The sequence below is a fragment of the Enhydra lutris genome, unplaced genomic scaffold (assembly GCF_002288905.1).
Source record: "Enhydra lutris kenyoni isolate GAN:26980312 unplaced genomic scaffold, ASM228890v2 scaffoldscaffold16, whole genome shotgun sequence".
Taxonomy (NCBI): domain Eukaryota; kingdom Metazoa; phylum Chordata; class Mammalia; order Carnivora; family Mustelidae; genus Enhydra; species Enhydra lutris.
In genome coordinates, this window is record NW_019154100.1 from 8565237 (window position 1) to 8588508 (window position 23272).

At 49.7% G+C, this 23272-nt stretch overlaps 1 protein-coding gene across 1 annotated transcript; it reads left to right on the forward strand.

The window, feature by feature from the left end:
• Nucleotides 1–18875: 18875 nt before the first annotated feature.
• LOC111147421 (distal-less homeobox 6) lies at nucleotides 18876–23049 on the forward strand. Its single transcript, XM_022503428.1, has 3 exons — nucleotides 18876–19296; nucleotides 20571–20764; nucleotides 22617–23049. The coding sequence occupies exons 1-3, from the start codon at nucleotides 18876–18878 to the stop codon at nucleotides 22866–22868; spliced, it is 867 nt and encodes a 288-aa protein (XP_022359136.1). The 3' UTR covers nucleotides 22869–23049.
• Nucleotides 23050–23272: the final 223 nt, after the last annotated feature.

Below are 23272 nucleotides of genomic sequence, written 5' to 3' on the forward strand. Positions count from 1 at the left end.
TAAGGACCAACAAGTATCCAACATTTGTTGCTTTTTTTTCTTTTTTAAGATTTTATTTATTTATTTGACAGACAGAGATCACAAGTAGGCAGAGAGGCAGGTGGGGGGTGGGGAAGCAGGTTCCCCACTGAGCAGAGAGCCCAATGTGGGGCTCCAGCCCAGGACCCTGGGATCATGACCTGAGTTGAAGGCAGAGGCTTTAACCCACTGTGCCACCCAGGTGCCCCATTTGTTGCTTTTCTAGAGAGAATTTTTTTTTTTTTACTTCAAAATAAGTTTAAAGTCAGCTTATAAAATGAACTGTAGAAGCAGATTAAATCACAAGTAAGACAACACACAAATCAGCTCATATGAATGTGACAATAACGTTTTTCCGTTAAATATCCCCAAAATGGGCATTTCTAAGAGGCTTAATCCAATGATTTATGTATCCAAATCCATTAAAATATCCACAACAGCCTATAAAGAAATATTTTGGCAGCTTCCTCTATAAAGTCTCCAGAAGAAGATTTTAATGGTAGCATATTTAGGGGAATGGATCGGGGAAAAAGGAGACCACTAAGGTAAGAACAGACACTGAGTCTGAAAATAACTTCAGAAATTCACAGGATAAGATCTATGGCCACGAAAGATCTCTCTGCCTAAGTTTTCACTCATGGGGTTTTCTCCCTTCACCTGCCTTCTCTCTTTGCTCCCTTCCTTCCTGTATGCTCTCTTTCCATGGTAGTCTGCCTTCCAGGCTGTGCTCCCAAATTCATCTAAAATCACTTTAAAAGGATATGTTTGATCCAAAGCAGCTTAATGTACTTTGTCCAACATGTAGAAGCATTTGGGTAGCCTCAGTGTCAGTGTGAATTGGGCTGTCATGGAGGCTGGCCCACTGAGATTAAATGAAAATCAACTTTGATAGGGATGAAGTGAAGCAGAAGAGCATTTTTAAAAACAAATTCCGATATCTGCATGTATTCCTCCCATTCAGCAAGTTCTGAAACAAGGTGGTGGCAGCTACAGCTTCCCAAGCATCTTCTTGCAATATAATGTTGATGCACTGGCAGAAAATTGAGAAATGAGGGGAAGGATGTGTACACAGTGCAAATGTTTATGATCATGTACACATCACTTGTGTGTAGTTTGTAGCTCAACTATACTAACTATACTACCTGATTAACTGTATTTATGTATACGGGGGGGGGGTGGCTTGAAAAGCACTATAGAATCTGTGTGTGTGTATGCAAGGAGAGTGAAATACTGTATTGTGTGTATAAATATCAGGTAGTATAAAATAAAATACTCTACAGTTGTTTGTTTAGGGACACATTTGGATTGAGTGAGCATTGTAACAAACATTTCTTTCAAAACCACAAAAACATCACACTTTTTAGTTTTAATAAAGTCTAGTTTTTGGCAGTTCTTTTATCACATCTGTCATCTCCTAAGCTTTGCTTAGCCAAAACGCTCAGACTTGAATTTTGAAATTGTCAATATAGGCCTTCTAATCTTTAAGTCTTAAATTAACTAAGCAGATTAACTACTATTATCCTATGCCTCCAGGACGAAGGAGTAAAGAAAGACAGAGGAAATAAAACTTTTCTCCAGGCAGTTAAGTTCCTGTGGAGGTTGCGTTTGGGGCATGTATTTGGAAAATGGTCCAATGTATTTATGCAAATAACCAGGTAGAAAGATGAGGACATAAACCCCGGTATCTACATCTGTAAGACAAAAAAAAAAAAAAAAAAAAAAAAGGCTTCATCTAAGATATTTCATCCTCCAGCTTTTAAATAAAAAGTTATTTATAGTTCATACCAACATTTTCCAGTTTGCCAACTGGCAACGAATATCCTGAAGCCAAGAAAGATATCTTGAAGAAACACACACACACACATACGTACACACACAGAGAAAAGCAAAAAAAGAAAAGGAGAGGGGGCTCCTTCTCACAGCAGCATCTATCTGTGTGGTGACCTGATTTGTGCTATGATCTCCCTTTGGAGATCAAAGCAGGATTAATGTGATTCTTTACTGTTTGCACTGTGCATCTCAAAGGTCCGGAGATGTAAGAAATAGCTACAAACGCAGCCCTGGGACACAGGGGAAATGGAATATGAATGTGATGGGTTAACAGTCCAAAGGCTAACTATGAAAAGTTATTTGGGATTTGGGAGGCAATGCAGAATTTAAAGTACCTGGTATTTTTAAGCATCTTGGCTTTCTCTTTTCTAATTTTCTGGGGTGAGGCTTTTGGCTGTTGATTAATAAGTCTCCACAATGACCTTCTAGCTCATTTGGAATGTTTTGCAGCTGCTAATACACATAAAGAAAAGGAGGGGGGGAACCCTGCAGCATGTTTTCACACGAAAGCACTTTCACGTTACAACCAGGCATTTACGCGGAGGATTTAAAAGAAGAGAAAATCTTCTAAAATATCAAAATGTTGAGCTTTTGTATTTTCACCGCGTGTGACATTCCTGGATGCTGGAACCCCTAAAGAGTGAGTGTTTCTGCAGCCTTTCAGAGGTGCTTGTTCTTTTGTCGAGGAAAAAAAGCAAGTCGTATATTCCTAGGATCTCAGAATGTGAAGGAAAAATCACTTCTATTTTTAAGGCTTAGTGTATACACCTCTTGGACGGGTAGAAAAAGCTCCCCTCCGCCAAACTTGACTGTGATTTCGGCTCCATTACCTAGAACAGGGCGCGCCAGAGTGTTGCTCAACCTGCTTTAGGGACTCGGAACTGCCAGGGAGAACCGAACTGCGGGGGGCGGGGGGCGGCCGTTCTCTCCGTCCCGCATGTGATCCCACGGTCTCCACTCTTGGTTTACACAATTCTACCCCAAACTCACCTTTTCCGCAACTCTGCACGCCTAGCCACACAGAGACACCCACACAAGAAGTCCCGATCCCGACGCCCATTCACCCAGCTGAGCCCTGCTTTTTCCTAAGCGCACCTTAGTCTTGTTCGCTCTTCCAAGTTCCATTAGGTCAGCGCTCGAAGACCTTTTTTTTTTTTTCCTTTCACCACTTTCCTTTCACCACTTCCCTTTCACCCTCCAAACCCACGCACGCTACGTGGCCAAAGCCCAGGAACTGGTTGGAAAAGAAGATTCGGCAGAATAGAGCCGGATAAAGGTCTAGATAGGACCCGACGCCGGGGAAGGGGGTCCTTCCCGCGTGTGTATCCCCGCCCGTGTGTACCCAACGAGGTTCCACCTCCTTTTGCGTAACATCCATTACGCGCCCGTCCGGTGCCGGTGCCGCATGGTGGGGGGCTTGAAGTCAGGCTCCTTCCAGGGGCCAGGGGTGCGGGGCTGGGAGGTCCCCTCTGCCACAGTTGCCGCAGCCCCGCCCGAGCGCTCCAGCCTTAGCCTCTGCGTCCTGGAGGCGCCGGACTCCCGCTGCCCGCCCCCAAGCGCCTACCTGTAGGGGGAATTCAATAAGGAACCTGGTGAATTGCCTCAACTGGAAAAGCAGCCTGCTGGTGAAGCTTTTTGTCCAGAACACAATTCCCAGGACCAAGATAAGGAAGGGGAGGACTCTTCTTCAGTGCCTAAACACGCTACACTCACCTCCAGTTGTTTTAATCACAACAAACACTAGCAAATTGGACTTTCCTAGGCCGTTTCCTTGCTTTATTTTTAGCTAGATCTGATGGCGTTGATAATTGTTTTCTCATTATCATGCTAATTTGTTAACAAGGAAATTTTCAGTTGAGTAAGGACTGTTCAGGAATCGGTAACTAGGAACCCTGGCTGGCTGAGGGAGTTGCCCGAAAATTCTATTGGAAAAGTTCGGAACATCAGTATCAACTCACCCTCCGCCTCTCACTCTGTTTTTACAGTATTATTCTCTCTGCAGCCCTGGTTTGCACCGCGGTGGTCTAGCACTCGGAAACCATCCTGTAGCTAAAAGGACAGTAGTTAGAGACCCACGATTCATTTAAAAAACTTTTAAGTTTTAAAATATTGCAAGTTTTCCCCCCCCCCAAGCTTAAAATACCAGCTGAAATCTCAAGTATTGCTGAAAATTTTCTAACCGCTGGTATCTGACTTTGAAACAAAACAGAGTTAGAATTCAGTAAAAGTTATTATTCAGTTATTAAGATGCAGTGGGAGCCCTACAAGTTTTATAGTTTCTGCCAAGACACTGCTAATGTTAATATACATATTCTCATGGGCTGTATTTTTTAAATTCTCATTTTTAAAATTTTATATTTTGAACGTGATTCCTTAAGTTCCTATTAATATGTGATCTTTTTAAGCTAACAGAAAATCGAAATTCTAAGGAAGGGAAGTGCAGGCTCCAACCTCTTCACATCAAGTAGAAGACCGGTGCACCAACTCTTCTGACTTCTATTTGCTTGGATAACTTTAAAGGTAAATTTGGAAAATTAACTTGAGAGAAACTGGTAACAAAGGGTGACTTTTATCACTTTTGGGGGAGGGGAGGGTGTTTAAATCAGTTAAGATCTACAGGGGCAATTAAACTGTATAGCAGTCTGAAATATATAAGATGGGAGAGGGCTTTAAAAAATTACCCATCTAACAATTCGTATATCTACACGAGTAAAAAGGCCATAACTACCAACAGCCAGCATTGCTTGCAAATTACATTCGCTTGAAACTCTGCTTAAAGAGTGTATCTCCCACTGTATTTTGGAATTGTGTGAAGGTATGTATGTACGGGATCTATGTATATATAATTCTTATACTTTATATATATTTAGACATGGATTCTTTTTAAATGTTTATGTGGTTAGTCACTTTAAGAACATCAAAATAAATTGTACATTGGCTTACACTATCTCCCAGGTATTCCCAAACACTGATGAACAAAAATCTTTATCTCAGAAATGAACAGCTACCCATTTAAAGGAAAGAATGGAAAGGGGAACTCGATTTATCCTCATTTGTTTATGCTAGACGTCCCCCCCCCAAATTCATTTGAATAGCTTTCAAGCCGGAAAATGGAAATGTGGCTCCTGCCCTCTATTTCAGCGGCAAGCAGCAGCGTCCTGGCAACAGCGCAATTTTCTATCATCAAGGATAAATGGCATCGAACAGAACATTCTGATAAAAAAAAAAAAAAGAAAGAAAGAAAGAAAAAAAGCTTCAGCCCAAGGAGCCCATGATTGCTGGCCTTCCTGTCTGTCATCCCTTTACAAAATCCTCTCCGCAAACCTGAGCGGCATGCTGTAAGACCTAATACCGTTTTCCCAAGGGGGGGGGGGGGGGCATAGTCTTCCCTGCACAATGTTCCCATTTATTAAATCGAGTGCTTATTTTAAAATTGCAAATATCTTTGTTTGGTTCACTGCAAATTAAAACCAAGATGCAGGAAGTTACATGATGTAACAATTATTTGTGTCATATCAAAGAATCAAACTGCTACCTCGCCCTTCTTTGGGCTGAGGTCGGATAAGGGGGAAGGGGAAATCTGGGGGAAGCCAGGGCAAGAGGTTTTTTTGGTGGAAAAATACAAATCTGTTCGCCCTGCAGGTAAGCTAAGAGTAATTGAAAGCCAGAGGAGCGATGCGGGTTTCTGCCAGGGAGAATGAGCTGACTGCGATTCCGGGAGCGCGTGTGGGCGCGGTCCTCCGCGCGACGCCGCACGCGGGTCTGCCAGAGCTCTGAGCAGAGACACGGGGCTTTCCCGCGGGAGGCTTTGAACGTAATGGTGGCTATTTCTCGCCCACTGAGATCCCTTTCCAGAAAAGGCCATTCTGTTCCAAGGAGATTGATCCCTGGGGTCCCCGTGTCCGCATAGGGGGTCTTGGAGAGGTTTAGAGGACTCCCCTGCAGGCGTTCCCCGAGTCACGCGCTTCTCGCAAGAGGTGGGGGCTCGGAGTCTCAGAGCAGCAGCCCACAGGCGCGCAGGCCGGCTCGCAGGTGCTGGCCTTGAGCTTCTTAGCCGCCGGGTCTGGTGCCTGGGGGTGTGCGGTCCAGCTTGACTGGTGCCTGGCTGTAGTGCCCATCAAGTTCTTGGTCCATCCACGCTCCTGCACTTTGGACTGAAACCCACATGGTGGGGGGTCCGGGATGGGTGGGGAGGGGCGGTGGAAGTGGAAAGGAACGGGGAGCAGCGATGTTGACACTCTTCCTGTCAGACCAACCGCTAGGGAATTTTTTATCTCGTTGAGAGGGAGAGATGAGGGAAGGGACCTCAAATGAAGAGAGAATCACATCTTAATATCCTTTAAAGTTGGCCTTTGCAAAGAAAAAGAATAATAGAGAGGTATGTAAAGGACCCTAAAATGCCGGGAGACCCTAAGAAGTAAAATCTATAGTCTGGATATCAGAGATTGGGGCGTGCAGGGCGGGGAGGGGTGGAGGGGTGGATAATCAGCTTGGTTTGTAAGGATCTCTCCCAGCTGAGAACGGTGGGAGGAGGGGAATGATGGGGAAACCTTTGTTTAATGAGGAAACCTAATTATTGCGCATCTGGAAGTCTTGGTCCTAAGTAAGAGAAGAAGGCGGTACTCCCGGCCACCCCCCACCCCCCATGCAGTGCGCATGCCTCAGCCTTTGGCTTTGCATGATGAGGCTCACACAGCCAACTGTGCAGAGCCTGGGTCCTGCGGTGGCAGCCAATAGAATCCCTATCTCAATTGCGTCTTCGGGTCACATTGACATCTCGGTTCCCCCACAATAGGCCTTTAACACCCACTTTAAAAATAAAAAGGGTATTTTGGTATCGATTCTCGCCTTGGCACGCTAGATTTCTGTGGGAAAAAGACACATTTTAGAAGTACAAATACATTTACTACAAGCAAGGGTTAAAGTATTCAGAATTTAAGAGAAAGAAGACAGGAGAAAGGAGTCTGTTCAAAGAATGGGGCGGGAAGTGAAGAAATCCTGAGACTGCTGCCTTCAGAGTCCTGAGATTTTGCCCCATGTTGAATCTCTCAAACCTTTTCAAGTCACATGAAAATCCCACCTACTTCATTGACCGAAGGAGCCTCAGAAATAGAGACATTACCATGTACAAGCCTGGCTTGGGAAAACAACCCCAAGCCCAACTCTTTCTCCACTTCCATGACCAGCCCCCACAGTTGCCTGGGAGATGGGAAGCTAGAACACCTACATTCCATCCTTCTCCCTTTCCCAGACACCAAAGTGGTCTATGCACTGAGGTCCATGTGTTAGCTCCCACATCTAGGAAGTGGGGCTAATTATAGAAGGGCAGAAGGAACTAGAAAGGTAAAGAAGTGACATAAATCTCCTGTCCGTATGGGCCTCTTTCACCTCTTTCCAAGCTCTGAGGCTGGAAATGATGAGGTTGATTCTCTGGGGCTGCAGAAGGGGTGGGCCAGCTGGGAAATATTACCTATCTTGCCCCTTCTGCACACCAACACTGCTGCCTGCCCTCTCTGCAGCACCCTCCTGACAGGTACCAACCACCCTGTAGTCTTCCCACCTTATATCCCTGCCAGAATTACTGCCCACAAATGGACCTCCAACACCCCTGAGAGCGCTCCTTTCTGTGACAGGAAAACTGCTTGTTCCTATCACTGAAATAAAACAGGTGGGGATTATTATGTGCAGTTCCTCTCCCCTTTTGTGTAATTCACAAGTCTCCAACATGGGATTAGGCTTCAAATGCACTCGGTCAGATACATACTTTTTAGTGCTCAGCTCAAACAATGGTAAAACCATTCCAGCAGTGCCTCTGTTTGTCTCCTAGGTCTTTCTTTCTCACCCTCCAGGCCTACAATCATCACATAACCTTTTTTTTTTTTTTTTTAAGAGGGTGAACCAGATTCCCACCCCAGCCAACCCTCCCAAATGCAAGGCGCTAGAGTGACTTCAAGGTCTTATTTGTTCACCTAAGATCAATATTATTTGACCAGTAAGTATTAAGTTAGCATACTGTTAAGCATTTAGCTGCCCGCATCCATGTCTATTTTCTGAGGTACTCACTGAAACCAGAAATGCCAGTTGGCAGTCTCTGTAAAGAGCAAAAAAAAAAACTTTACCACAATTGTGTGCGTGTTGGGGGGGGGGTTGTCTTTGCAAAAATGAAACTTTCTCCTAAGCTGACCCCATAAAACCAAGAGGTTTCAAGATGGGATAGCCATGTTGTTTAAAGTCCATCTTGAGCATTAGATTTTAGGCTTTTTCTTATAATTGACTTATCTTTGTGCTTTATGGAAAATAAGGGTGCATCTGAAAGGAACTATAGGCCTAAAAGAAAGTGATCAGCCAATCAGTAATTTTCACTGTCCCCAGTTGAAGCAAAATCCTCCTTCCCTGCCTTGGGAGTGGCTGCTATAAAAGGTTTTTCTTTTGAGCATGTTGAGTAAAACTGAACCAACATAAGTCTCAAATTCATGTCCCAGCTTCTTTTTTGAGGCAGGTTTCAGATCAGCCATGAGTCTAACTTTAATGACAACTCACAGTTACCTCTAACAAAAGAAAAGACCAGCAGGCTGGAGGCCAGGAGGGGAACACGGAGTTGTAGACCCAAGATAATGACCTGGAACCCTGCCTGGGCCACAGCTTCAGCCTCTGGAGTTGCAGTTTACAGGCACCCTCAACTCTAACCCAGACTATCTTATAGTCACTTTCTCTCCCATCAGTGTGCACCTTAGGGTACCTACCGGCTCCCGCCCTCCCAACAGATACAGTTGGCCGTTAGCCAGTAGGGCTTGCTGGTAAACCAGCTGAACTGGGAGCATGTCCTTCCCATGTGGGGCAGTACCACTCTTAATTAAGTTGGGGCTGGTCAATTTATAGGGAAATGGCAAAGGAGGGTAAGGAGGAAGATTATTGAGACTACAAAAATACAATTGACACTGTGAATGCTTCAGGAGCCAACACTAACTACCTCTTCCATGAGAACTCTGAGGGAGATGTCCCATAGATCAGCTGGAGCAGGACAAAACCCACCCTTTTTGGGTCACCAGAAATGGAGATTTGGCGGGGTTGGACGGGGGAGGATCCTTTTTCTCTAGCAGGTCAGTCAGGGAGCAAGAAGGAGGCTGGGGGCTTGCAACTCTCAATCCCACTGAGACTTCTTGCGGTGCCCGGATTCCAGGTCTTCCCTGCCTACCTCCGGATTAGTGTGCGGGGTCTGCCACCACTCCCACCCTACAACCCCCACCCCCACCATCCCTCAGGAGTTATTCTAAGGACACTAAAAGTGCTCCAGGAAGCTTTCCTCTATCTCCTCAAGACCTGGCAGCCACACCAAGCCGGTCCGCAGGAGAGCGTCTTAGCGTGGGAGGCTTTAGACCAAGCGCGGGACTTTCGAGTCCTGGGGGCCCTTGGGCAGGTATCGAGCAGATCCAGCGCGTGTTGCCCTGGCTCGCGTTTTCAAACAACAGGATTACAGGTTGCATCTTGAATATGAATTAGCCTTCTGCGCTAGTGTGAATTCGCTTTGAAACTCAACTTGTCAAAGTATGGTTTTAATTAAACGTCTTCGGCCCGAAAGATTACATGTTTTGTAAAATATATCCTAGCATGAAATTTACTTCCACAATCTGAAATTAGATTTCTTGTAAATGTTTTCATAAAAAAGAAATAGGAAGGGGGTGTGTGTGAGAATGGAGAAGTTCATACTCGCTGCGTTCTTTTAAAACGTCCTGCCAAGCCGGCCAGGCGCCCGACAGGTCCCGGGACAGCCTGCCAGCCCCGGCCGGGACACCGAGGAGACAGCGCGCCCAGGACGGGCGAGTAACCCGAACCCGCCGGGGCAGGCGCGGCCCGCGCAGCTTTTGCAGTTGGAGACAATTCAGCAGACAGACGAGTTAATCCCGCACTGATTTGTTTCGGATCCCTCTGCAGGACGCCAGATACCCCCTTCGGCTGCTGCTACAGACACCTGCCTCCCTCCCCACCCCACGCCGCTATGCCGGTCCTGGGAAAGTCAGTGAAAAGGTTCTGGGTGCAGAGTGGCCTTACCAGCGTTCAACTGCATTCAACACTTCATCTCAAAATTTAAAGTTCATCTCTAAGAATTCCTGGCTAATATTTAGAACAACAGCAATGTCGATCGATAGCTACCCTAACAGACTGTCCAAAACTGCTCCAATCCAACCTCAAAGCCTCTCTAGATAGGGAAGGACCCCCGGAGGGTTCTCTATAACCTACCTGGGGTCATCTATCACTGGCGTAACCCTCAGAGAAAAAAGGACCCTGTTTCCCAGCATGGGGGCGGGGAAGGTACCTGCGCACGCTGCGTCTTTCTATTCAATACAGAATTAAGAGCTAGGTCCCTGCGGAATTCTCTTTCCTTAACTGTTCTCCGAGGAACCCGCCAATTCTGGCGGGATTTGCAGGATTCTAGTAAAAGTTGGCTCACATGGGGTGGGGTGTAATGGGGAGGAGGAGGGAGGGAGCCGCATCTCCTTTCTTCTAGATAATTGGGACCCGAGAAACGAGGAGGGGGTGGCGCGGTTGCGAGAGTTATTTACCGCCCTCCACCTGAAATAAGACCAATAACGCGCCTCGCTTTTCGCCCTGTTTACTCCATCCCCATTCAATGATTGGCAAAGCAGGCCCCGAAGGCAAAGGCAATAATTGCTCCGCTCTCTCCTTACTAGGGATGTGTGTAGGCATTTGAAGTGTACTAAAAATAAACGAAGGAGCGAGAAAATGAAAAGGGGACAGAGTGACAATTTGCGGCAATTAAAGCGTCTGCGCATGTTGCCGGAGGAGCAGGGACCCACAGCGGTTTTTGTTTTCTCAGGCCTGATGATGTGACTAACTCGTTAGGGAATTTTTGTCCCAGGTTGTGTGTGTGTGTGTGTGTGTGTGTGTGTGTGTGTGTGTGTGTACGCGCGCGCGCGCAATGGCAAGTCCTTGAGGGAAGGAGGAAACTGGGACCATTTCTGCGCCTCTGAAAACCGGGTTGTTCTCGGAAAAGTGCGGGGTCCAGCTCCCTCAGCCCTTCCCCCTCCACCCTCCCACCTCCCCATCCCCCCATCCGCACTGCAGCAGGTCTGACGTGAGAGCCTTTCGATTAGCACTTTGCCGCCACCTCTTCTAGGAACTTTGGAGCAAGTTTTCAACTCTGAGGTGTCTAACCTTAAAGGGGAAAAGCTTAATAATACAACGTGCATTTCACAACCGCAAAGGATAAGGGGTGGGAAGGGAGAAAAGGGGGGGCGGCAAGCCATATCAAAGCTTGGGAGACATTTTGACAGCGCGCTTGAAATATTACTCTTAATTTTTGGAAGACTTTCAAGAAGTGAAAGGGGGATGGGGATGAGTGGAAAGAACCACAACTTTCTCCTGTCACTCCAGCATCCAAACAGGGAGGGCTCCAACCTCTGCCACACGCGGGAACCCACAGTGGGAAATTGTTTCAAGATACAGCAGGGCTCTCTTCTTTCCCGGGACCCTACCTGAGCAGCGAACATAGCGAAAGGGTGGGGAGGAGTCCTGGGTGTCAAAAGTCTGCGGAGCCTCAGAGAAATAACTGCAGGCCCTGAGCTCCATCTGGGCCTGGCTCGGGCCTTCCGGAATCCAGTCCAAACTGGTACCCCTTGTTGATCAGCGCCCCCCCCCCGCCCCCCCTACCTCCCCGCCCCCATCCCACCCCAATCTCGGGCTTCGGAAGGGGGAGGGGGCCACACTGTGCAGCCCCCGCCAAAGTCCAGCTCGGGCTGGCTTCAATGAAAGCTGGCAAATCCAGCGAGTCTCGCAGAAATTTTCTTCGACCCTAATTCAATTTTAAAGCGGATTTTTACTATTAAAAACGCTCCCGAGCAACACATTGAATTAATCTGACTGTACGGTTTTAATTACAGTGAGGGTTTCTCTACAAATCTGTACAAGACAGTGGCTGGCTCTTGGAGGATCTCTGCCTCCTGAATTCCATTATCGGCCCCCCGTTCCCCGCAGACAGCGGCGCGTGGGAGCCAGCTGCGGACGCGGGCGTTCCCGTCGCCCTCTGTTTCTGCCCGCCCTCCCGGCTCCTGCCTCTCCCGTCCTTTCTTTCACCCCAGCCCCAAAGAGAGCCCTGGACGCCTGCCTGTCTGTTTGGGACTGCTGCAACGAAATCCTGAAACACTACGCTTGCTTTTTAACTCTTGGGCCCAAGACCTTTGAGCCTTCAGAGGCTCTTTCTTAAAAGGGTTCATTTGTCGCGGGAGGGTGACCTCCTTTGTAATTTTTAAAGGGTCCTCCCCCTCGACTTTGCAGCTGTTAGAGGGAGCAGTGGGAAGCGCTAGGTGTTTGAGGGGAAAGCAGGCTAAGGGGTGGGGAGGAGATGGGGAGAAAAGTCTGGCAGAGAACACTAAGGGTGGGCACTAGGGATTTGAGTCTAGCTATCCCCCAGCCCCCACAACAAAGCAGGCTGCTTGTGTCAGACTTGGGTTTATTAGCTGTGCAACTAACATTGTGGGACAGCGGTCTCTAAAGAATCTGATGGAGAAGATAACAAGAATGGTACTCTCCAAATGAAGCAGATTCACACTCATTCTCACTTGTTCACTCTCTTGTATCTCTCTTCAACTCCCTTTTTAGGTTCCCTACTTCTCTATTCTCTCTGTATCCCCCTCCACAAAGCACGTGGGAAGAAAAATGGCACTCAGATATGAACCCAAAATGTATTCAAATGGACCCAACTCTCAGTGAGTATTTAAAGAAGCAAAGGCCTTAAGCTCTGTGGGGTGGGGAGCCTCCCTTGGCAGAGGTAGGGGGGACTCTCTGCACAAAATTACTGAAACCTAAAGAAGAATACTATTTCATTCCCCTGGGTAGGATGGAAAGGGGGCTTTCTTTCTCCTAGAGTTGTGTAAGAATGGATTTGCTCTGAACAAAAGAAAAGAGAAAGGGCACAGGTGAAAGAATGTGTTCAAACAAACAAATAAATAACCCCCTCAGCTTTGCAATACGTTGTCCCCTAAGGAAAGTTTTGCTAAAAATCTAATAAATGACCTTTCCCTTTATTAGGATGTTATGAAATAAAGGGGCTACGAAGTGCCTATAAATAGGCATGAATATGAAAATCACCAGAGCATTTCTATCACAAGGGTAGTTCAGGTACAATTCCCTCTAATGCTTTGATTTTTTTTCTGTTGTAACAAGAGAAGCATCTAAGAGTTCACATGATAGCAAGAGGATGTTTTCCACCCCGGGTTTTCCTCAAGAGCTGTCCTAAGCCTGGCTCCCCCTTCATGTTGAGGCCTTTGCTGTGACTTTGTGACTTTGTTACTGCTGATGAAGGGATGAAGAAATTAAAACAGAGGAGGCTTCGAGGCATTTAGGAAGAGGCTTGGCCAGCTATATTAACTCCTTATTATCCTAAAAATAGTCTCCCATTTCCTGTTGCTGCTCTTCCCTGCTGCTCCAGGGCTGCATTGATCCTTCAATGGTCAGGAGGTCCTAGTTTCCAAAGACTGGCTTGATTAAAGCAGACTTCTAACACCCTATCCCTTTCCCCTTTTGCCCTGCTGCATTTCCCAGCAGGGCAAATATGGGTGGCGGGGGGGGGGGGGGGGGGGGGCTCGGCCTTGGTTTATCCAACAGGTTAAAAAGATAAATAACACTACTTATTTTTGTGTTCATCTAAATGTTTAAACATTATTGAGTTCTTTTTTTTTTTTTCCTCCCCTGTGTATCCGTGTATTAGGGAGTGGGGTCCTATGCTTGATAAAAGAGAAAGAAAGAGAGAGGGATGGGGAGAGAGTGGGGAGGGAAGGAGGGAAGGAAAGAAGGGAGGGAGAGAGGGAGAGCGGGAAGACTTCTGTATACAATCCCCAAACTGGGGGTGCTAGAAACAGTTTTCCCTCTAGAATATGTTGTAGGCCTGGCATATTGGCTCCCTCCCTAACGAAAGCTCTCGATGTGGATTATGAGAGCACTATCTGGGAACGGGGTCAGGGAGAGGCAAAGATGCTGAATTGGAGTACCTGGTTGGCTTTGCTTTTATAACTTCCCTGGATCCCAGGTTTGAAAAGAACTAGAACAGGAGCCTCTAGGCTAGAACATGCTTAATTAATATTCTTCAAATTGAACAGTCTAGAAAAAGTCTGTGAAGCTCCCAGTGGGCATCACTGACCTTGGTGGACCAGTGCCATCCATGTTGGAGCCTCCGAGCTACCTGTTCTTGGGACTCTGGATTGGAGAGATGAGGGAGATGCTATTTCCAGACTTTAATGAGCTTCTTCCTGGGTGTGGAGTAAACAGGTCCCAGTTTTTAGCTGGATTTTGGGGAGCCTGGCAGGGGAGGGTGTTAATATGGGCATTATGTTTTGTAACTGGAGAAAATAATGCCACACTCTTAGTGCTTTCTTGCACCCTCTGATACTTTTGCCTACCCCTGAACATAACATCACTGACTTGGGCTAAGAAAGGGAAAGAGGCAGCTCTCTTGTTCCACTCCCAAGCTTTCCCAGGTGTGTGTGGTGGGGGAGGGGAAAAGAGTGTCCGGGTTTCCAGGATATCAAGCACCCTTTCCCTACACAAGTACACAAACAGAATTTTACATTGAATGGGGAAAAGACTAGCAGGAATTTTTTTTCCACCGTCTCCGCTGGAGAAGGGGGTTCTTAGCATGGCTATGTAAATCAATACCGAGTTATTTCTTTGAATTCAAAGGCTATTTATTGAGGTCTAATTTCCTTAGAATTAACGTGATAACTGAGCCCAACTTAGCAACCAAACCCAACCGGGCCCTGCCCGGGTTGAGTGCACCTCCGCAGGGCGCAGAGGCTGCGAACCCTCCGCAGCACCCAACCTATTCCCTGGCCAAAGGGAGCGGGCTAACACCTCTCCAGAGCTAAAAACAGCAGGGAAATTTCCGGCGCAGAGATCCCAGCCCTCCCACAGTGGCCTTGGGCTCTTTGACCCACGCGGTCTTATATTGACAGTCGTTATTTTTCTTTAAATAACACTGACACCTAGAATACAAGCCCCCAGACCTCGACACCCTTAAAAGCAAAAAGCAGCTTAGGCCTCAAAGTCCGCCTTCTTTAAAACTTCTTGGTGAATAGGACCCTCACCTATTACAGGATCTAAAAGAGCCTTTGGCCTTCTACTCTTCCAGATTGCCTGCTTTACCTCTATTTTGAATGATAAAGATCTCGCCGGACTCGCCTGCTCACCTCCTCCCACTCCCACAAGGGCTGGCCGGGAATCCCCAGCCCGAAAGACAAAGAGGTAGAAGCCAGGGCCCTGCGGGCGGTTGGAGTCCCTGAAGCGTGCGCTTCGCTGAGAGGCCCCGAAGAATCCGAGAGTTCTGGTTTCTCCGAAGAGCGGGAGGTGCGCGCTGGACTAGAGCAAACTAAGGGTGACTCGCCTTGGCTCATGACCGCTGCCCACGACACGGGGCGAAGGACTCGGCAGCCGAGATGCAGGGTGCCCTGGGGGAGAAACGCGTGAGGGGAGCGGCCCCTGCGGCAGCCAGCCACTGTGCACCGAACTCCTCGAGGGGAGGCTGGTGGCAGAAGCCACACGTGGCAGTCACTAGCTGCGCGCCACCTTGGCACACTGTGAGGGGCCGGACTCGCTCTCTGGCCAGCTATTCCCGGGACCGGCCGGAAAACTGGACGCTCAAGCAGTGGGGTATTCTATCCAGTCCCTCGCACTGAGACCTCACCTCAGCCGAGGCGGGACAGACCCCTCACCCGCTCCGCTCCCCAGCCTGACTGACTGAGCTCAATCTGGTGCTCAGCAGGACCTTTCCCACTGGCGACAGCTACTTCGGTGTAGCTGCACACTTGTTCCTCTGGAACACAGTGCCGGGGGTCTATCCACTAACGGGAGTGGGATGACAGTCCTGCAGCTACAACGCCGACAAGTTCAGCCCTCCAGGCTTCCTTGGGAATTAACAAGGGGGAGAAAAAACCCATTGCAAATAGGGGCTGCTGAGCCCTGGATCTGGTGTTCAGTGCGGGGACCTTCTTTGGTCCCGCCACGACCCGACCCGCTCCGGGTGCGGCTAGAGTTGGGGAAGCCAGCAAGGAAAGCGGTGCACCTGCGAGCATAAAGAGAGAAACAGAGACATGCACGGGATTGGGGGGCGGGGGGAGAGAAACGCCTTCACCGTATTAACAGCAAGCTGCAGGGTATAAAGCAATAAAACTGCCACATCTACCTGCTAGCTTTGAGGACATTACAAACAAGCTCGGCGCGAAGCCCGGGTGCATCGAGAGCCCGCCGAGGAACGGGGAGGGGGGGGCTTTTCTTTTTCTGACCTCCCCCCTGCCCCCCCCCATACACATACCCTACACACATCTCCCCCTTACCCAGCCCACCTTTCATTTTCCTTGAAGCTTTTTTTGTTGTTTTAATTCACTGACGATTTGTAAACGCGTGGATCGGGTTACTGGTTCGCGTGTTAAAGTGCACCTCTTGTTAAAAGAAGGGGAACAAGGCACGCCACTTAAAAATGAATTCAGAGTTACTGAACCGGCTCCCGAGGCTCAAGAAGTTAAGCGCGGCGGGCTGGGAAGGGAGGGCAGAGGAGAGTAAACGCTGCTGCCCTGAGAACCTTGGAGAAAACCCACGGGCAGCGAGCTTCAGGTTATGTGATAAAATGGAGGGAGGGAGAAAGGAAAGAAAAAGAAAAAGGCAAACTAGCCAGGCGACGCCTGGAGACCCCGGGCTGGGAGCTGAGTAAATCAATTAGCATAAGCCGCTGCTGCAGAGCTACCCACAGTATGTAAATAGGGTCCAAGCTGCTGCTTCTGCAGCCACCTTTCTTGGAGTTACGGGGCGAGCGGAATCAATAAATTGTCAATTTCTCAGGTTCTTTAGGTCGCATAACTTACGGAGTCCAAGCGTATAGGGTGCATACAAGCCCCAGTAGTTTTCCCAAAGAAAGACCCAGACTCGTTCCTCGAACCTCTAGACACGTTGACCTGGAGATGTTAGATTGTACCTTTCTCCGTGTGGTCAAAGGCTCGCGGCTTCGCTCTAGTCGCGGACTGAACGCTGGCGCGGAGCCTATGGGGGTCTGTATGTCGTGCCCACCCAGTCCCGACCCACTGACAGTGCAGACTTCCTGCGCCTCCCCGCAGTCCCGGGACCAGAATCCTGGCGCGGCCCCGGCCTGCCCTCTTCAGCTCCTGGTCCCGGGTCCGGCTCTCCTACCTGGTGGCCCGGCCTGAGCGGCGCTCCGGGACTCCAATGTCTCTGCTCCGCTGCCTGGAGCTGAGTGGGTCTGGAGACTAGAGGGAGAAAGTCTAGATCCGCAGTCCTGGGCTGCTCTGAACTTAATGTCTTTCCCCAGTCCATCTTTGAAAGAGAAGTGGTTCTACCACCTGGATGTGCGGATATAAATCCCCTTGCAAATAATAAATGGATTAATAATAACAAGGTATGAAGTTCTTTTTATAGAAAAAAAGGAGAGAATTGAAACTAAATGCGGCAGTTAGACAACCATTTTGATAAGAGGATAATTGAGGCGACACTGGTGTATAATTAGAGGATAATTTATGCTATATCCACTTTTATTCCACCTCCCAAAATAAACCCAGTCCATAATCATTACAGGCAAATTGTTCTGAATTTTATAGCAGCAATTTGAACAAAGTACTGCAGTTAATCATGGGAGATTTTTGTGTATTCCTGATTAGAACTCTAATTGCCTCCTTCCAGAAAGTAAAAATAACTGTAAAACGACTCTATTTTTATCATTAACAATGTTGACAATAAAATAAAATCAATTGGAATTGTAATCGAGAGACAAATTTAGGACGAAGGCACTTTTACTTGGGTAGTTTATATTGTAATCAAAATTTGCCAAACCACTAACCGCATGTATCATTTGCATATATTTGAAAGCATTACAGTAGCTTCTGTTTTCAATAGGAAAAAATGCATTACTGTCAGTCGTCCAACGATTCGCTTTCAGAACAGGCTGCTGCGTTCTGGGGGAAAAAATATTCTCCCCCTTTCTTGTCCAATATATAGGAACTACGGCCTGAAACGGCAGGAACCTCGCCAAAACAGGGTCTGATTTTTCTTTTTCTTTACCACCCCCCAACCAAAGAATGGGGCCCAGGTGTGGGGGTCTTCTTCCCTCTGTGGTTTCAATAAAGTACGTCTAGAGAAATACACGGTGACAGGGCGCTCCCGCGGGACTACAGTGGGACTGAGGGAGGGGGGCTGTGCAGAGGAGGTCAAGGGAGGGGGCCTCGCTTTAAATGCAGAGGGCACTGCTTCTGAAAACAGGCAGCCTGCTGGGGTGCGAGGGGACTGAGAGAGAGCGGCCTCCGGCCCGGCTGTTCCAGGGCTGCGGTACTGGGAACTGAGGCTCCGGGTTTGGGGGCGCGAGCTGCGGCGGGAGGCGTCGGCGGCCCGCCGGGCGGAGGCACCTCCCTCCCCGGCAGCCCTGCGCGCCGAGCCGCGCGGCCCCCGGCTGCAGCTCCAGGCTGGGATTGGAGTTGCCGAAGGTAGGCGAAGAACTCCGCGAGCGGCGCACACACCAGTAGAAGCCGTGCGCCTGTGACGTCAGGGGGCGACTGACCAATGGGGAGGCGCTGCCCTTTGGAGACAAACCATTCGACTCGTGGCGTCTGCATCAAGTCTGAAAGCAGACGCGCAACTTTCGCAGAATCCACCTTAAAATCTCTGCCTTAAACTGCACCAGCCCCCAAAAAATCCAAGGGGGGAAAGAAGGGGGGGAGAGCAGATTCCCCCCTCCCCCCTCTCCTCTCCCATCCCTCCCCCTTCCTCCTCCCTTTGAGTTAACAAGGCCCTGCTCACTATATCTCTTTATATTAAAAAATATATATATTAGAGAAGAGCGAGGGAGAGGGAGAACCACCTCCACCCCCTCTTTTTAATTTTTTTTTATTTTATTTAATTTTTTTTTTTGCAAGAATCCCAAGAGCTAAGGTGGCTGCAGAGGGGAGAGCGGCGCGAGCCAAGTGGGGGGAGGGTGGAGGAAACCCGGGAGAAGGCTTTCTCCAGCCCCCAAAGTTTTGATGATGACCATGACTACGATGGCTGACGGCTTGGAAGGCCAGGACTCGTCCAAATCCGCCTTCATGGAGTTCGGGCAGCAACAGCAGCAGCAACAGCAGCAGCAGCAGCAGCAGCAACAGCAGCCGCCGCCGCCGCCGCCGCCACAGCCGCACTCGCAGCAGAGCTCCCCGGCCATGGCAGGCGCGCATTACCCTCTGCACTGCCTGCACTCGGCGGCGGCGGCGGCGGCGGCGGCCGGCTCGCACCACCACCACCACCAGCACCACCACCACGGTTCGCCCTACGCGTCGGGCGGCGGCAACTCCTACAACCACCGCTCGCTCGCCGCCTACCCCTACATGAGCCACTCGCAGCACAGCCCTTACCTCCAGTCCTACCACAACAGCAGCGCGGCCGCCCAGACGCGAGGGGACGACACAGGTGAGAGGCCGCCGGGGCAGTTCGCTTCTCCCGCCTCCCGCCTCCCGGCTGCCCCCCACCCCGCCCGCCCCGCTCACTTCCTCAACGCCCGGGCCTCCGCCGGCCCCCTCCCCCAGGCGGCCCGGCGCGCCCCCGGCCAGGCCTCGTGCGCGCCCGCTCGCCTGGCGCCTGCCTGCCGGCCTCCGCCCAGCCGGGCCCCTGCTCGCCGCCGCGGAGCCTCCGCTTCCTCGCGGCGCCGCCCGCCTTGCTCCCTGGTCTCCCGCGCGCGGCTCGAGCCGCGCGCCTCCGACTCCGCGCTGGCTTCGCTCTACGAGTTGGTCCGCGCGGCGCGCTCCAGCTCGCTGGGTCTGTGCGCCCTTTGCCTCCCTCCTCCCCTCCGGGCTGTGACCGGTGTTTGGCAGGACTGGGGACATTTCTGGGCCGGAACTGAGGAGCGTGTTTTGCTCCCGAATGCAATTTGGGCAGCCAGTGGCCTACTTTGCGGGTGGCGCCCGGTGCGCTTCGGTGACCCGAAGGGAAGCTGACGTTGCCTCTAGCTCTGGTTAAGCTGGCGACAACTGGGCTCTTTGCTGCGGGCTTTTAGATGTCCCCCACTCCTCCCCCCACCAACGCCTGCCCAGGCCCCCCTCCCTCTGGGTTTTCGATACAATGCTGGCTGCGCCTTTGTTCCGAGAGGCGAAGCAGAGGGCCTCGGGCGGACGGTTCTCAGCCCCCGAGGGGTTCAAAGTTGCCAGGCGATGCTTAGCCGGTTCCGGAGCTGGTCTGAGCGGCCGGTTGCGTTTTGTTTGGTGTTTCCGTCCCTCTCAGCAGCATCGTTTCGAACACGCCGAGGGTCTTGATGCACCGGGCTTGGAGCTAGTGACATAAAGTCAACTGGCCGCATAAACATCAGGGTGGCTCCAGTAATGCCAGGCCGGGGGGGGGGCCCCCCAGTTCCGCGGTGAGAGCAGCCGCCCTGCGGCGTCGCACGCCACCGAGAACGGCCGGCGCCGCCTCCGCTGCGGCAGAGCGAGGCTCTTCGCCCCAGGGTCCAGGGCGCTCCCGCGGTCCAGTCCCCGCACTTTATTAGGGCCGGAGTTAGGGTCGGGAAGAAGCTTTCGCACCCTCAGGAAGCACCCGGGCACTGTGAACCCCGAGAGGTTAGGGTGGCGTGGGGACGCTTTGAAGAAATCCTTTCTGGGCTTTGGGGAGACCCGGCATAGGCCAGGCCAAGCTCAGGGAGGCTGCAGCCGTGGCCTCACGGGTGACCGCTCCTCTGTATTTTTTGCTTGCAGATCAACAAAAAACCACAGTGATTGAAAACGGGGAAATCCGGTTCAATGGAAAAGGGAAAAAGATTCGGAAGCCTCGGACCATTTATTCCAGCCTGCAGCTCCAGGCTTTAAACCATCGCTTTCAGCAAACTCAGTACCTGGCCCTGCCTGAGAGAGCTGAACTGGCAGCTTCCTTAGGACTGACACAAACACAGGTAATTCCCGAGAAGCCCAGGTGTCCCTGAAATGCTGACCCTGCTTACAGATCGGTCAGGGAGCGGATCAGGAGGAATTCTGGGCCTAGTCAACTAAGGATGGAAGGAGCTTAATAACAAATGCCTTTGCTCCATTACGCACTTTCCGGGACAACACAGTTTGGAATAAATGACCTGGTATTCAATGCTGGATTGGATTTGCACGTCCTCCCAACTCTCGGCGACCCCACCCCAGCCTAGTGTCCTTTGGTGACCAAACCAAATTAATCGAGGCCTATTCCAGAGCAGAACAACAAGAAGGAGAACAAACATGTAGGAGGAAAAGATGTTCAGGCCAGGAGGCAGAATAAGACCTATGTTTCTTAAGGATCCATTTGTGGGTCCTAGGACTTAATAAGGATTTCAACTCATGGACATAGAATGATGAAATGAAACTGGGGGGGGGCGGGAACCAGATGGGTATAGGCTCCAAGAAGACTTAGTAAAAGGACCAAGGCACACACTATCCGTCATAGGATAGGTGAGGTGGGTTTTTCTGAAGATTGCCCTGAGCTCAGTGTTTTAAATCACCCTGGGTGACTGGCAGCTGCAGGCTGGGGTACCTCCCTGGAGCACAGGACTTGGGAGCAATGGCAGAGTTGGAGATCAAAGAGGAATGCTCACCAAATTACAGCAGGTGAAGCCTCACCTAAGTACAGTTGCTGAAGTTCTCCTGTCCTACTAATTTGAAAGACATATGGGGCATTTTAGACTTCACAGGAAGGGGCTTAAGTAGGTATATTAGGACCCTGGTCATAAAGCCAGGCTGCAATCACCTGTGGTTTTTGTCCTTGTCAATTAACTCAGCTGAATGGGTTGGTAGGCCTCATGTGAGGTGGGCGATTTTGATCTTCAGCATGGGGACTCGGGTTTATGGGACTCTTGCTGGTAAGTGATTGTGTGTGGTGTCTTAGAACTGATGCCCCTTAAGCTTTTCTTTTCAATTCAGCCTGCTTTCTCTTGCCATATTGCCACTGGAAATATTGGGGTTTGATGTGGACGGATTGCTGCTACTCAGTAACTTGTATTCTTCTTGGAAAAGCCGATTCCTATGGCTAAGGAATTTTAAAGGTAAAAGAAGCAGCCCCAGAGAATTTCCTTCTTCAAATAAAGTAGATCTGGGGTGTTAGCTTAGATATGCTACCATCCCAGAGTCCTGATTCACATTTAATTTTCAGGGGGCCTTTGACTTTTAGCGACTGCACTGACAATCATGTCATGATTATTGACCACAATCTGACTGAGCAACATACAAAGTAGGGAACTAGGGAGGTACCATCCCTATTCCCTCCATTTACTTCAGGAGACAGTTGCTCCATGCATGTCATGTGCAATGTATGCAGGCTATATTCGAGGTATTTGGTTATAAATATACAGGCATTTCTCTGTTCAGTCATTTGCTCACTGTCCATGCATGGAGATGCCAGGTTTGGGGGTTAGCAAATTCAAAAACAGACTACCAGAGGAAGTGTGTTCAACTGGCTTTCATCTGAAAACTTCTCCATTTAAAAAGCCTCCTTTAGACTTTAAACCTATCTTCTTCACCTTCGTTCTTATTTATGCTGCTGTTTTAAACCTGGGCTTGCATCCAGCTGAAGAAAGAGTTACAGTGACTTCAGGTATCCAGACAAGATACCTGGTAAATTGGGGCGGGATGGGGGAGAGACGGCTAGAAAGAGGTGGAGGAAGGCGGGGACTTGGCGTTTGCGGTTTTGTTTGTTTTGTTTTTTGGATATTGCTTCCAAAGCCTCGAACGGAGGCACCGGTTTGATGTTTTTGCATGCCTAATGATCACTACCGAATTTCGTTCCAGGTGAAGATATGGTTTCAGAACAAACGCTCCAAGTTTAAGAAACTGCTGAAGCAGGGCAGTAACCCGCACGAGAGCGACCCTCTCCCTGGCTCAGCGGCCCTGTCGCCGCGCTCGCCGGCGCTGCCTCCGGTGTGGGACGTTTCTGCCTCAGCCAAGGGCGTCAGTATGCCCGCCAACAGCTACATGCCCGGCTACTCGCACTGGTACTCCTCTCCACACCAGGACACGATGCAGAGACCACAGATGATGTGAGTTGTCGGAGGGAAATTGATACCCTCGGGAAACGTCTGAACAAGGCAAGGAGGATCCAGGACCTGCTTGCATCTGCCAAACCCAGCCAAAGGAGCAGGCTCGGGAGAACTCTTCTGTGTAGCAAGACAGTCTGGGCGCTTGCTCGCTCTCTTGCTCTCTCTCTCTCTGTTTCTCTTCTCTCCTTTCTTTTCTTTTTTTTCCTTCCTTTCCTTATCTGCTTTTTCCTTTGAGCAGCCTCAGTAACTGATCTTGCATTTTAGGGAGAGAGAGAGGGAGACACTGGTTTCTATGCCAGTGCTCCTGAAATCCCTCACTGCAAGGACATTTTCCCTTACCCTTTGGGATCCAGGCTCTGAGCCTCCTCTTCTCTTTGGGAGTATCCATCAAAACGACTTTTTTTTTTT

Coding starts and splice junctions, on each gene's coding strand:
- LOC111147421 (XM_022503428.1), top strand. CDS start 18,876: ATGATGACCATGACTACGATGGCTGACGGCTTGGAAGGCCAGGACTCG. Junction 19,297..20,570: donor GACGCGAGGGGACGACACAG/GTGAGAGGCCGC, acceptor TTTTGCTTGCAG/ATCAACAAAAAACCACAGTG. Junction 20,765..22,616: donor TAGGACTGACACAAACACAG/GTAATTCCCGAG, acceptor ATTTCGTTCCAG/GTGAAGATATGGTTTCAGAA.